Source organism: Rhinolophus ferrumequinum, chromosome 15 (assembly GCF_004115265.2).
Source record: "Rhinolophus ferrumequinum isolate MPI-CBG mRhiFer1 chromosome 15, mRhiFer1_v1.p, whole genome shotgun sequence".
In the NCBI taxonomy this organism is placed as follows: Eukaryota; Metazoa; Chordata; class Mammalia; order Chiroptera; family Rhinolophidae; genus Rhinolophus; species Rhinolophus ferrumequinum.
Window position 1 is genome coordinate 1,860,001 of NC_046298.1, and position 15,722 is coordinate 1,875,722.

The following is a 15,722-nucleotide window of genomic DNA, read 5'->3' on the forward strand; positions in this document are numbered from 1 at the left end:
ACCATAGAGAATAAAAACAGGAAACCTTCTCAAGAGAAAAAAAACACGTACAAAGGAAAGATAACGGCATCACATTTTTTTTATAGCAACATATAAGACAGGAGGTAACAGGATAATACCTTCAAATTTCTGAGGGAAAAATCATTTAAAATTTAGAATTCTGAACAATCTAGTTACAAAAGGCAGTAGTATACAAAATATTTTAAGACATGCAAAATTTCAAGAAGTATCTCCCGTATACCTCCTGCAAAGTTACTAAAGACTATACCTCCAACAAAATGAAAAAACCTGAAAAGAGGTGCCAGGGAAACCAGGAAACAGGGACTAAAGAAGAGGCCAGGACATGGTACAATGATAAAGGAAGCCACCAGGAAGCTGGATGTCCTTTGTGGAAGATGGAGCCAGTCCAGATCAAAGCAAGACTATGAAGAACTCCAGCACAGAGGTCGCTAAAAATAGAATGATAGTGTCTGACTGAATTAGTGATAGATACACATCATTATGCGACAACTAACAACAGCAGTTAACTTCAAACGCTACACAAGAATGGAAATGAAACTCCATCTAAGCATGAGCACCAATTTAACAAAAGTCATAATAAACAAAATTTAAAAAGACGGGGAACAGGGACAGGGAGAACATGAAAATGATCTAAATGTTTCCCTTTAATTATAGACAGGTAGCTAATAGATACTATAGCAGGTCCTCGAATTGTATTTTTGTTTACGTCGTTGCATTATAACGTTAATGAGATGCCATAGAAACTTAATTCTTGTTTATATCAATTAGCCTATGGTAAAATTGGTTTTGTTATATGTTTCACAGAAACTACTGACAACTTTACATGAAGACTTATTGTACACAAAACTGAAAAGGAAAAAACCCTAGAAAAAAGAATATGTAAATTACTTGGGAAATATGGACAAAAAGAACAGAGCAAAAGATCAGCCAAAAGACGGAAAGTAATTACCTCTAGGCAATGAGAACTGGGAGCCAAGAGGGACCGAGCAGGACTCTGCTACTTTTTCACTGTGTGTATTAATAACGTGCATGGTATTTTAAAGCTATATATGTTTATCACATAGATAAAACCAAAATCGTAAATTTATAGTTTATAACAAAATATCAAGGTAGTTAAGATAGGCCTCCCTGGATATACTCAAGAACACATATTGCCTAAGATAAATCAGGAAACTTTGTTGATGGCCATATCACATTTCCCACAATACATATTCCAAACAAACTTCAAGCTCCTAACCTCTCCTGCTTCTGAACAAATAAGCCTGACGTTATTACTGTGGATATTTCAATCTTTAACTTCTCTAACCCAAATATCCTTACCTATCCTTGCCTCTTACTCTTTTTCACTGATACTTTCCAAAGCTATTATTTTCTACCTATACTTTTAATCCCATCACCTCAAAGATCTCCTCTCATTTCCACTTTCTCTTGAATATGCTCAGAAGTTTCCTATACTCAAAGGAAAATAAAATCTTCCCTTAAAACAACAAGGAGCAAAATTATAGGCTAAAAAGCTCCAAGTGCTTTTTCTTTCTGACTGAAACATAAAAATACATACATACATACATACATACAGAGACTATAAGATATTATAGGCGCTCTAGAAAACAGACAAAGGTCTACAGCAACCAAGTGAACACTCAAACACAAAAAAGCTACAGTCAAAATGGCAGGAATTTTCGTGGCACTTTTACTCACCTTTCCCTGCCCTCTCCCCAGTGTGGAGCAGTTCTGGTCTACAGAAGGTGGCAGCCCAGATCCCAATTTCTTCCTTTGAACCATAGAGAACAGACCAGACTTTATTTGCAACATTCTAACCAGTCTGAGGGCCACCTGAAGAACAGGAAACTATCGCACCTAAACCAGATTTCAGTGGGGACACTGCTCATGAAAGCTGCAGGGGGACTTCAGACTTGCAGACACCTGGGACAAGAGTTTGGGTGGAACTACATGACATACAGTCTGAGTCTGCAAAGAGAAGATGAGGTGAAAATCTTTAGGAAATTAAGATATTCAACAGCAGCCATGTATACAGAAAATATAAAACTCCACATACAGGCCCAGGAAAGACACATGTTCAGAAAACACATGAAAGACCATAACCTCTCACCTTGGGTTTATACAAAAGCCCAGCGCATGTCTAGCTTTTTAGTGATGTTCCTCCTCACCAGTCAGCAAAGACTGGGAAAGGTGCCTGGTTTTTCAAATGCCCAATTTTCATCAAAAAATTAAAAGGCAAACAATAAATGGAAAAACATGGCCCATTCAAAAGAATAAGTCTCCAGAAACTGTCCTTAAGACAAAAGAAAAAAAAAATCCAAAGGAATCAGATTTACTAGACAAAGCCTTTGAAACAACTGTCTTCAATATGCTCAAAGAGCTAAAGGGAAACACACAAATAGTTAAAGGAAATGAAGAAAACAATGTATGAACAAAATGAGAATATTAACAAAGAGATAGATGTTACAAAACCAACAGAAATTCAGAATCTAAACAATTTAATGGCTGAATTGAAAAATTAACTAGAGGGGTTCAATAGCATATTTGAGCAAGCGGTAAAAAAATAATAATAAAATAAAAAATATAAAAAATAAATAAATCAGTGAACTTGAAGACTGGATATTTGAAATTATCAAGTCTAAGGAGCAGAGGAGAAAAAAAAAAGAAACAAAAAAAAGTGAACTGACCCTAAGGGGCTTGTGGAATACTATTAAGTGATCCAATATACACATTAAGTGACTCTCAGAAGGGAAAAAGAAAAAGTGGCAAAGAAATTATTTCAAGATATAATGGCCAGTAAATTCTTGAATTTGATGTAAGTCATGAATCACAAATCCAAAAGACTCAACTAACTAGAATAACCCCAAAGAGATGCATAACAAAACATATAACCAAACTTCTGAAAGACAAAGACAAGGAGAGAATCTTGAAATCAGCAAGAGAAAAATGACTCATCACATATAAGGAATCCTCAATGAGAATATAAGTGAATTTCTCAGCAGCAATCTTGGAAGTCAGAAGGCAGTGGGGTGAAACATTTAAAATGCTGAGGAGAAAAACCTGTCAACTGAGAATCCTATATCCAGCAAAACCATCCTTCAAAAATGAGCGGAAAATTAAGGCATTTCCAAATAAATAAAAGCTGAAGTTATTCCTTATCATTAGCCCTGCCCTACAAGGAATGCTAAAGGGAGATCCTCAATTTGAAATTCACTGAAGGTCACTAGACAATAGCTTGAGAGCATATGAAGATAAAAAAATCTCCAGTAAAGGTAAACATGGACAAAAATAAAAACCAGTATTATTATCATTATGGTTTGTAATTCTTTATTTGCTACAGGATATAAAAAGAGAAATACATTAAAAATCATTACAAATCTATGTTAATAAGTACACATTGAATAAAGATGTAACCTGTGACATCAATAATATAAAAGGGACAGACGAAACTGTATAGCATAGAATTTTTATATGTAATTGAAGTTGGTATCAATTCACAATACACTGTTATAACTTTAAGGTGTTATATGTAATCTCCATGGTAACTACAAAGAAAATACCTACAAAATATTAATAATAAAGGAAGTGAAAAGGGGATCAAATTATTTTACTACAAAAAAAAAATCAACTATACACAAAGGAAGGTAGTGATGAAGAATATGAGAGACAAAAGCTATAATATATACAGAAAACAAATAACAAAAAGGCAAAGTAAGTCCTGCCTATAAGTAATTACTATAAATGTAAATGGATTAAACCACCCAATCAGAAAGCACAGATTGGTAGAATGTGTTAAAAAAAAAAAGAAAAAACAAGATCCAACTTATATTATTATCAAGAAAAGACTCACATTAGATCTAAGGACACAAACAGGTTGAAAGCGAAAGGACAGGAAAGACAATTCCTATCAATAATAACCAAAAGAGAACTGCAGTGACTATACTGATGAGACAAAATAAGACTTTAAGGCAAAGAAGGTTATAAGAGACAAAGGATATTTTACATTAATAAAACTTTCTATCAAAAAGATTATAAACATATACATACCTAACAACAGAGCCCCAAATATATGAAGCAAAAATCGACAGAATTCAAGGTTGAAATAGACAAAATCCTCCAACAAGAGTTGGAGATGTCAGTACCCCACTTTCAATAAAAGGATGCAACAACCAGAAAGAAGAGCAATAAGGAAACAGAGGATTTGAACAGCACTACAAACCTGCTGGCCCTAAGAGATATATACGGCACATTCCACTCAACAGGAGCAAAATACGTATTTTTCTAAGGGAAACATGGCACATTTTCCAAGAAAGACCATATGGTAGGCCACAATACAAGTCTAAAATTTTAACAAGACTGAAACCATACAAACTATTTTTTCCAGTCATAATGGAATGTATCTAGAAACCAGTCATAGAAGGAAAGGTGCAAAATTCACCAATACATGGTAATTTAACAAAACATTGAATTAATCAATGGGTCACACAAGAAATCACAAAGGAAATTAGAAAATACCTTAAGACCAATGAAAATGAAAATACAACATACAAAACTTACAGGATGTGAAATGAAATACCTTTGTATCGCGTATTGCGAATGCACCTTTTATGTGAGTGCAGGATTGCTCTAAGGCATTTCTACAGAGTCTAACATGATTTGAGAAAAAGCAAAGTCATTATATGACAACTTAAAAATAAAAAGGATCTAAAGCTAGAGAAATTAATGCCAGCAAAAGATGGTTTAATAATTTTATAAAGAGGTTCAGCTTGAAAAAATGTCGAGATAACAGGAGAAACAGCTTCTGCCACCAAGAGGCAACAGATGAGTTCCTAGATGCCATTAAGAAAATCACTGAGAAAGACTATCTGCCTGAGTAGGTTTTTAATGCAGACCCAAGTGCCCTACCCTGGAAAAAAAGGAAAAAAATGCCACAAAGGACATTTATCAGTAAGGAAGAGAGAAAGCACCAGGATTTAAGGCAGGCAGGGATAGGCTAACTCCACTGTTTTGTGCAAACGCTGTCAGGTTTACCAGCAGGCTGCCCGAGCTTTGAAGGGAAAATGTAACACCAGCTGCCAGTCTCCTGGTTGTTCCACGGGAAGGCCTGGACAGTGAGAACGCTTTTTCTGAACTGGTTCCATCAGTGCTTTGTCCCTGAAGTCAGGAAGTACCTTGCCAGTAAAGGGCTGCCTTTTAAAGTTCTGATACTGGACAGTGCCCCTGGCCACCCAGAACCCCATGAGTTCAACACTCACGCCTAGTCCAAGTGGCCTAGCTGCCCCAAACACAAAGTGGAGACCTTGATAACGACCCACTTGCACTTACTGAATAGTAAAGAATCAGCGTGCCACACAGTTCATCAGTTGTGTGTGTAGGTCGGTGTCTTCGTAGGTAAGTAGTTTTTTAAAATATATAATAATGTTTCCAATGCTGTATTATAAATATGACTGTAATATTGTGTGCCATCAAAATGTTATAATGACTCATTCATTAGTGTACAGGCTAGGCAATCATATCGATTACACTAGACTGCCATAAAGCAATCCTACTGCTGCTGCTTTGTTATCAACGCATGAATCATACCTGTAAATATGAATTTCTTTTTCACATTATCTTTTTTTTAGTTTCAGGTGTACAAAACAATGTAATAGACATTTACAGCCCTCACAAAGTGATAATCCGCCTCCCAATCTACTACCCCTCTGACATATAATATAATAACATGTAACATCAAATATAGCTGTTACAATTCCACTGACTCTATTCCCTCTGCTGGGCTCCACATCCCACGACCATATATTTAATTATTTAATTACAGCTGACATTCAGCGTCGGGCACATAGCGCAGTGGTCAGGCATCTACACAGTCTATGAAGTGTTCTCCCTAGTAAGTCCAGTGCCCATCTGGTACCCTACGTAATCTTTACAACATTATTGATTACATTCCCCGTATCTTTTCATTTTTGATGTCTAGCATTAGTAATACCTACAACATCTACAGTGTTTTGTATCATATACCACAATGTTGATGTAGTACCGATTCATGTGATAAACAGACATGTGATAAACAGACATAAACAGATATCACATGATATCACGATTCATGTGATAAACAGACAATGTAAATTTACAGTAGCGATAAATATGTACAGTACTGTCAATGTGTTTTCTCTTTCTCACGAACGTCTTAGCAACATGTTCTTTTCTCCAGTGTACTCTACTGTAAGAACACAGCGTATATACTACATACAACATAAAAAATACGTGTTAACTGACTGTTCATGTTATTAGTAAGGCTTCCAGTCAACAGGAGGCTATTAGTAGGTAAGTTTTGGGGGAGTCAAAAGTTATACACAAATTTTCGACCGTGTGAGTATCCAGCGCCCCTAACCCCATGTTGCTCAAGGGTAACCTGTACATGCAAAAATCCTCAACACAATGCTAGCGCACGGAGAGGGTGGGGAATCAGAGGAAGGTGGTCACAGGTACAAACCTCCGGTTCTAAGCTCAGTAAGTACTAGGGACGTAACGTACAGCATGGGGACAACAGTTACCTCTGCTGTGTGATATGGATGCAAGTTGGTAAGAGAGTCAATCCTGAGTTCTCATTATAAGGAGAAAAAAAATTTTCTTCCATTTCCCTGTATTGTCTCTATATGAGGTTAATACATGTTAATTACACGTATTGTGGTAATCATCTCACAATATGTGTAAGTCAAATCTCCATGCTGTACACCTGAAACTCATAAAGTGATGTATGCTGATTATGCCTCCAAAAAAACAGGAAAAAATGCTAGCAAACAAAATGCAGCAGCATATTTAAAAATGGATAATCCCATTTTTGGATAATCCCAGGAGATTCACCACACAAAAATCAACCAATGGCAGTATACTACATTAATAGAATGAGTATTTAAAAACAACAACAAATGATTCTCTTAATTGATGCAGAGAAAGCCTCTAACAAAATCCAATGCCACGTCATGATACAAAACATTCAATAAACAGGAACAGAGGTAAATTCCTAAACATGATAGAGGCCATACATGAAAAATCCAACACTGACACTATACTCAATGGTGAAAGACTGAAGGTTTTTCCCCGAAGATCAGACACAAGGGAAGGACGCCTATTGTCATCAGCTCCAGTCAACACAGTACTAGAAGGTCTAGCCAGAGCACTTAGGCAAGAAAAAGAAATAAAAAGCATCCAAATTTGAAAGGAAGATGCAAAATTATCTCTATCGGCAGATGATATGATTTTATATTTAGAAAGCCCTCAACATCACACACACACACACACACACACACACACACACACACACACAGTTAAGAGCTAATAAACAAATACAGCAAAATTGCAGAATCAACATACAAAATCAACCTTCAAAAATCAGTTGCATTTCTATATATCAACAACGAATAATCTGGAAAAGAAGAACATAATTCCACTTATAATAATAGCATTTAAAAGAATAAAATATTTAGTAATAAATTTAGCCAGGGAGGTACAAGACTTCTACACTAAAAACTACAAAGTATGGCTGAAAGAAATTAAAGACACAAATAAATGGGAAAAACAGCCTGTGTTCATGGATTGGAGGACTTCATATTGTTAAAATGTCAGTACTACCCAATGCAATCTACAAATTCATGCAATCCCTATCAAAATCCCAACAACATTTTCTGGAGAAACAGAGAAAATTCCCCCCAAAATTCATATGGAAGCTCAAAAGACGATAGCCAAAACAATGTTGGAAAAGAAGGTAAAAGTTGGAGGTCTCCTTTTTCCTGATTTGAAAGCTTACTACAAAACTACAGTAATGAAAAAAACACTCTGTTACTGGCATTAAGACAGACATATAGACCACGAAACAGAATAGAGAGCCCAAAAATAAACGCTCCCATACATGCTCTTGCCAAACAACACTCATATTTTATTTATCCATTCATTAGTTGATAGACATTTGGGTTGTTTCCACATTGGGGCTATTAGGAATAACGCTGCTATTAATATTCATGCCCAAGTTTTTGTGCAGACACCGTTTTAGTTTCTCTTAGGTACAAGACTATCTAGGTGCGGAACCGAGTTCCACGTGACTCAATGCTTACACGTATGAAAATGCTTTCCAGCATTGCACTGTTGACGTTCCCACCAGCAATGTCTGAGGGGTCCCATCCTCACCAATACATGAACGCTGTCTTTTTTATTGTAACTAGTCTAGTAGGGATGAAACGCTATCTCACTGTGGTTTTAATTACCAATTCATTTTGACGAACGTGCAAAGGCAATTCAATGGAGAAAGGAGAGTATTTCCAACAAATGATGACGGAACAATTGGACATCGATATGTAAAAGGACTGAACCTTGAACTAAACCTCATACCTGATATAAAAGTTAACTTAAAATGGATCACAGAGCTAAGTGTGTTCAACTATAAACATTTTACAGGAAAACACAGGAAAAAATCTTCATGAACTGAGGGTAAGGCAAAGAGTTCTTAATATGACACCAAACACATGATCCATTAAAAAAGTGATAAACTGAACTTCAAAATTAAAAACTTTTGCTCTGGAAAGACTGTTGAGAAAATACAAAAACAAGATGCAGTCTGGGAAAAAATATCTGCAAATCATATATTCAACAAAGGACTTGCATCCAGAATATGTAAAGAACTCTAGAACTCTCAAAGATTTCTTTGCTGAAATATCTATATGAAAATCAAAATGAAAAAACTTCAACAGACCATAAACTGACTTCCTAGCAGAACTACCCCAGTAAATAAAGACTCTCCCATTAAAAATGGCATTTAAGAAAAAAATTACGCCCATTCTCTTTCCTCTAACGTATATACATAACTTATTTTAAAGTAGTAATGCCAAAAGAATTATCATTGCCAAAAATTATATACAGGACTAACAACAAGAATCTGATTAGTGTTACAATAGATCAAACTATCAATCATAAACTTAAAGGAGTTGATCTGCAATTAGAGTCTCCAAATACAGATCCCAGGATTCATTGAGTAAATGAGTCCTTTAACGAATACCCACTCACGTATGAGGGCAATAATTTCAGCTTTAGAAAACTCAGCTTTTATTTTATCTATGTGACCTCATTTATATAGGAGGAACCTCAAAAATTTATTTTCGAATGCACATTTAACTAGAAGATTAAAAAGTACATTTAACTAGAAGGTTAAAAAGCAGGTAGGGTTGATATTATACGATCAATTTAAAAATGCTACTATAGAAATGAGCACATAGATTGATAAACCTAATTTTAAAATGTAACTAAGCTAGAATCCATGCCAACCAATCCAACTACATACAAAATGTGTTTGTGTGACTGGATATGTATATAACAATACAGTGGTACCTCGGTTTTCAAACGTAATCCACAAGTTCTGAAACATTCGGAAACAGCCGACAGCTAGGCCTCAGGATCTTGCATTCAGCGGAAGCTGCGTAAACATGTTCGACTTCTGAGTCATGTTCGAACACCAAAGCATTTACTTCCAGGTTTACGGCATTCATAAACCAAAACGTTTGTCAATGGAGATGTTCAAAAAGTGAGGTACTACTGTACTATCACAGATAGACAAAACTGAAGAACTATCTCAAAAGGAGGCAGAGACTTCAAACCATTTAACAAGTATGAATGAGGGTGTCGTTTTAGGTAGCACCTCTCCATACCGGGCCTCTTCTTCTGTAAAATGAAAATGTGACTTCTTCCAAAACAGAAAGCATGTTTAAGAATTGTTTCTACTTTTGCAAAAATATATTTCTCTCAGTTCAGTAAGTAGAAGTAAATTCTTTCTGCATACCAAACTATTAAAAGCAAGTCTATGAAAGTACCTAAAACAAAGCAATTACAAAATATAAAACGACCCCAATTTCAATCCACAAAACCACATATCACAATACCATTTACATATTGCAATTTCTGAAAACATGCTAAGATGGGTGACATTTCAGCCCAGATGCCCCATTACCCAGCTCACATTCTCACACGCTGGCTCTAGTCAAACTACTTCCAATCAACAGAATCACTAAGAGCCTGGACTAAGAAATCATGGAAGGTACTTTTAATAATAAACAGTCCATCCACTTGGCACTTTGTGACCCTGATACACATCTAGCAAAGAAACATCACTGATAATTCTTACGTACGTTCTTTCCGGTGCTCAACTAAGCCCACTGCCTGCTTTGCTGAGCACTTTGCAAACCAATTGTCCCCAAGTAAAACAGTAACTTCATTAGTATGGACAAGTTTTCCTGGCATGAAGGCAAAGGGGCCAAATGGTACCTATTTGGAAAAAAAAAAAAAAAAAAAGACAGATTAAAAACACTAAAAAATACATTTTATGAAACAATTAAAAGCTCTGCGTTGAGGCCTTTTTTTATCTATTCACTAAGAAAAATAAAATGTCAACTTCACAGAAATTTAACATTATATTAAAGTTTCACTAGGAAAACCTATAGAAATTGTTTTAAGTTAATAAATCAACGCCAAAACTGGAAAAGGTATGAGCACATTTACATACAGCTCTCGGAGAAATTAGCAGTCTCTGAATGTTTATACTTTTTGTTCATTCATAAATCTAAATAAAATTTTAAGTTAATAAATAGCTTTGATTAAAATAATTCAAAATTATTTCCCATAAAATAGCCGTTTTTTGCAAAGCAAGAATGAACAAATAAACAGCTTTATTGAGTCTACAAAATTTACAAAATATCTAGGCTAGTGTAATAAAGAACAATACATTTACAAAGTATTCAGGCTAGTGTTAGATCTTCATGGGAGAGAATACACATACAACGAAAGAATCTAATCCAGGGCTCATGAATACACAACCATGTCTATATGAAGATCATTCAGACAAGACTCAGTAGCACCTCCTTATAGGAAATCAATGTTCTAGGGTTCAGTTCTGTGAATTACACAACATTATGGTCTCTTCCTGCTCTGGCTAATAGGAAATGACTAAGTGCCATATTTCTGTCATAATTACAATTTTCTAACATAGTAAATCTGCATACCAAATATGTCAAACTGTGTGCTAACGTTTATGTCATTTATGTCACCATAATGTGGTAATTTAATATAAATCTGGAAAAAAAGAGGAAATACCCACTATTGCTATAATTGGTGGATTGTTATAAAGTAAAGCAAAACAAATTTTTCTTGTGCTGGTTGCCTCTGATACGGTCCATCAGCTTGGCAATTTGTGACTTGATACACATAAGGTAAACAAACATTTTATTTACACAGTTACCATCTTTCCAAGACACAACATATTACTCTAAAAGAAACACAACAAACATACCATGATGTTGTAAGACAACTTATCAGGCAAGGTACTGAGTCTTTCTTGAAGGGCATTATAATCATTATCTACCTTCTTCCTGTTGACAAAAAAATACCAAATACCAAATGAATACACAAATTAATTCCTTAAGTAGGCTATGTATCATAAGACAAGCTAATCAAAAACCTAATTTCAGCAATTTAAAGATTAAAGTAGTTTTTAATTTTAAAATCCTGTTTTACAAAGTTTAGCAATGGCATTACTCCAGCATACATTTACGAAAGAATTAAGACTCTCAGGGACTTTGGCTTTTAGAAGTAGAACACTCATATCTTGAGAATTAGTGTTTCCTAAGGTAGGAGATCATCTGAACTAAATAAAATTTGGCAATTAAGGGAGATAGTGAAGAAGGCCTGATGTTTGGAAGGAAACTCAAGATGAAGGAAGAGGAGATTTAACACAGCTTTTGAGTGAATAAACACTGGATGTGGAGCAGAAATCATGAACACGAAATCTGATCAAGCGCTTCAGGCTCCTCCTCAGAAAACTTCAGGCTGCAAAATGGGGAGTCCAGTTATTCACACTAATGTGATTCCGGTGACAGAACCAACTAGGGGCTAGAGAAAATTAGGCAGAGGTAATACAAAAACCGCTTCGATTTGGCTTTGGAGTTTGTTTCATGTTGTATCAAAACAGAGCTACACTACCTAATAAATTAATTTCAAACAACCAAAAGATGTAACTCTGTAGGCGCACAGATGGTCACCCCTTTCCCGCTATGGACCCCACTCAGTTCCTACACCCACTGGGAGTGAACAGTTCCGTGCTGAGATGCCTGTTTTCAAACGTTCTCTGGAGATTAGGTTTCCGAAGGGTCCCCTGCTAGGGTGTAGGCGGCAGGCAAAACCAGAGCACCGAAATTTTTTAAAGCAGAAGGGTTCTGTCAATTTTTTAAAATAACAAAAAAAACTCACCAATTCAGCAAGTAATTTAAACGAACATGTAGATATTGTCAAACTGAAATTAGGATAAATTACAACATAGATAATCGCTCTCCAGATAATAAAAATGACTGTTCTATAAACATCATGGAATTGGTTTCAGTTTACTCCTTAGCTCCCCTAAAGCAACAGTAGCATAATTAATAAAAATCACCTCATTTAGTCTAAAGAACATCAAGGATTTCACATATATGTTATTCATCCTAAAAATATTCTTGCGGTAAATGTCACTATCAACACTTTCCTCTTACAAAAGAGAAAAAAAAGAAAGAAGATAGAAACAGAGACATTTAAGAGAAATCAGATCTCTTCTGACAAGGAGAAGTGAGCAATGAATTTAACCTGGGTTTCATTCTCTAGTGTTCAAGTGCTGTTTTTAAACTTTCCCCCAAAAGCCTTATTTATAAACAAACATAAAATGTCTTTATGTTTAAGGCAAGATCATCATTCTGGATAAATTTTTACATGAATAAAATTAATTTGCTAAAAAGCAACTCTTTCTCGAGCACAGGGCTCCATCCCAGAAAGCACATAACGTGGCTTTGAAAGTCAGACCACAGGATGCATCCCAACCCCATCACTTAACACACACAAATTAGCCTTATTAACCCTCGTCTCAGGATTGTCAACCGTAGGACGGGAACAACGCCACACTATCTCACAGGCTCAAGGAACGAAACAGAACGGGCTGAACACCCTGCCTGGCACTGAACACCTACACTGAGGACCCTTACACCCCTTTTCCATGAAGTATCAAAAAACAACAATTCTAATATTTTCAACGACGACTATTACCCACTAAGGTAAGATTCCACTATGCTAAACTCATTCAGTTAGATCCCGTAGTAGGCCTACTGAAAGACAGTATAGCTAAATGTGACCATTCAGGGGGCTTTGGGAACAGGGCTGGTGTGAGCAATAAAAGGGACACTGTCTGTAAGGATCTAATCTGGCACAAAGCTGGCACAGTGATCTCTCAACACTAAATCTACTAAACACTAAGAGTTTATATGTTTTGGGTGAGTGATTTTGCAAATGCTCAAGGACTATCCATCAGCTCCATGTTCCTACGACCAGTAAAAAGCTAGTTATATGAAAGTCAGCATTCAGTATGTCTTATTGGGGCAACTACACAGGAAAAGGGGACTTCTTAACAAAACAGCTCTTTGTAAATTAAAAGAAGAGTAAATTCAACCAGAGGTAATACAAGAGAGATCAATATCCGTATTCCAAATTCAGTATATTCAGTTTTAAACTTATCGATAATCCTCTTTAGAACAAAAATGCAAACATACAGGAGGACAGTTTAAGACTGGAGCTGTGACTTCTAAATTTTGAATTGTTTTCTAACAATAAAAAGGAGAAGGTAATCTAAAATGCAGGCCTTTTGAAGGGAGGCAATCAGGAAGCAATGTGTCTGGGAGAAATCGTGGTTTGAGGAATTCTCTCTGAAGGCCCCACTAGTGGAAATACCAAGGACCAAGCGCTTGGTCAGTTATCTCCAAAGAGTCCCCCCAATATTTAGGGCTTAAATAATCCCATTGAAGGTCACAAAGCCTAGGCAGCAAAAAGTACAAAAATGATTCTAAGAACTACGGTGTTACAGAAGTTAAGTAGGGAATCTTTCATCTGCACCAAAATTTGAACAGGTCTTTTCTACTTGACTACTTAGAATCATACAATTCATTTTGGGACACTGTAGTCATATTAACATGTGGACTCCCAAGAGGCATCTGCTTAAGATAATTCTTTGCAAATGGAAAACAAGACCGAGATGTGGTTAGAGTAAACCTCTCAAGCCTACAGATAATCTATACACCTCCTTGCCTGTCTTCACCATATGTGACCCTAATAGAACAGGCGCAGCCTTCAATTCGTACTTTAAAAAATATATCTAATAAATAAGATTTAATTTGCATCAGATATCCTCAGGCAACATTCCTTACAGAAAATAAGAACTAAAGCACTGCTATCAAGCATATAAGGAACTTTTACAATCTTGTTTTGAATCTTGCTACTCATATGCCTTCTGAGAAGCACCTTTGTTTAAAAAGCAGCAGCAAAGGAGGACATAACACAGCTACAAATTTGCCTTCATCTTAAGAATGAAGATCTGGACAGATCCCATGGGAAACACCTTTTCAGGGACTTGTAAAAAGTATGAGAGCAAGTGAAATGATGTGCATGCCGAATATTTACGGGTGAAGCGTACTGATGTCCACAACTGACTGAATACGTCAGGAAAACATGGATTAATGGACTGATGTATGGATAGGTAAGATACGTGATCAAGGTTCACCTATGCAATTCTTTCAAACTTTTCTGTATGTGTGCATATTTTAGAATATTAAAAAGGACATGGGGAAAACATGAGAGGGGATCTATAATCTTAATCTTATTAAATGCAATTGACAAAAAAAAATCTTTGTAAAGAAAAAGTTCTATACCCCTTGATGGAGGCAAGAGATAAACACTCTAATTTCCTTTAAATAATGAAAAACAAGAGCTTTAAAAATAAAAATTTCCTTTAAATAATAAAAAAGTGAAACATAAATCACTAATTGAAATGAGATTTTGCTAATTTTCATTTTAAAGTAGGAAGTTGGAAGACGCACAAAATATTGACAAATATTCAACAGTGCACTATTAAGTAGTTAAGTTTTGGGGGAGTCAAAAGTTACATGCAGAATTTCGACTGCTGGGGTGTGGGGGGTATCCCTAACACCCACATTGTTCAAGGGTCAACTGTGTATGATTCCTCCCTCTTTATTATGAAGCGAAGGACATTTTCACAAATAACTACAGAACTTCCAATCACAAAAGCACATAAACTCTTCAGAAGGTTTGGAAGTTGCTCTCTGCTCCACTGGGGCGAAGAGGAGGGGAAATGGAGTGAAGAGACATGAAAATGAAAAGGCCCAAACAGAAAGCTCCACACAAAATAGTAGCTGAAGACTGTGCGGTCAGTGAGATGGAGACTGAAAAGAATATGGTTTTCTAATTCACCCACCTCTGAAGATGGGACTGATCACCCTGAGTAACTAAGGTGCAGCAGTATTCATAGCTCACGTGTAATAAAACAAATCTTATGGAAGCATATGGAGAAAAGTCAGGAAATTCATGAGCAATACGCCACAAACCACAGCACTGTTCGGATGAAATAGTTTGGAGCGAATCCCTCAAAAACATCCAAGCTCAGTATCTATCCAGCCGTACTGATGGGCTTGAAAGAAGAATTCAAAAAAAAAGAAGAAGAAATCAACAAATCTTCCCCTGTGATTTTTCACCTGTTTTTTACCTAGGATGGCTTCTTGGTTACCATTCCCCACTGTATACCCCGACTGTAACCTATACTAGGAACTAGATACCTCTTCCCCCAAACAGCATTT

The 15,722-nt window shown here is 36.0% G+C and overlaps 1 protein-coding gene across 1 annotated transcript in view; it reads right to left on the reverse strand.

Moving 5' to 3' along the window:
• Positions 1-15,722, reverse strand: part of URI1 (URI1 prefoldin like chaperone) — a 59,018-nt gene that overhangs the window by 16,767 nt on the left and 26,529 nt on the right. The window contains exons 3-4 of the mRNA XM_033128841.1: positions 11,351-11,429; positions 10,194-10,329 (exon numbers count right to left, since the gene is read on the reverse strand). Coding sequence (XP_032984732.1) covers positions 10,194-10,329; positions 11,351-11,429 — 215 coding nt within the window. The remainder of the gene's footprint in view (positions 1-10,193; positions 10,330-11,350; positions 11,430-15,722) is intronic.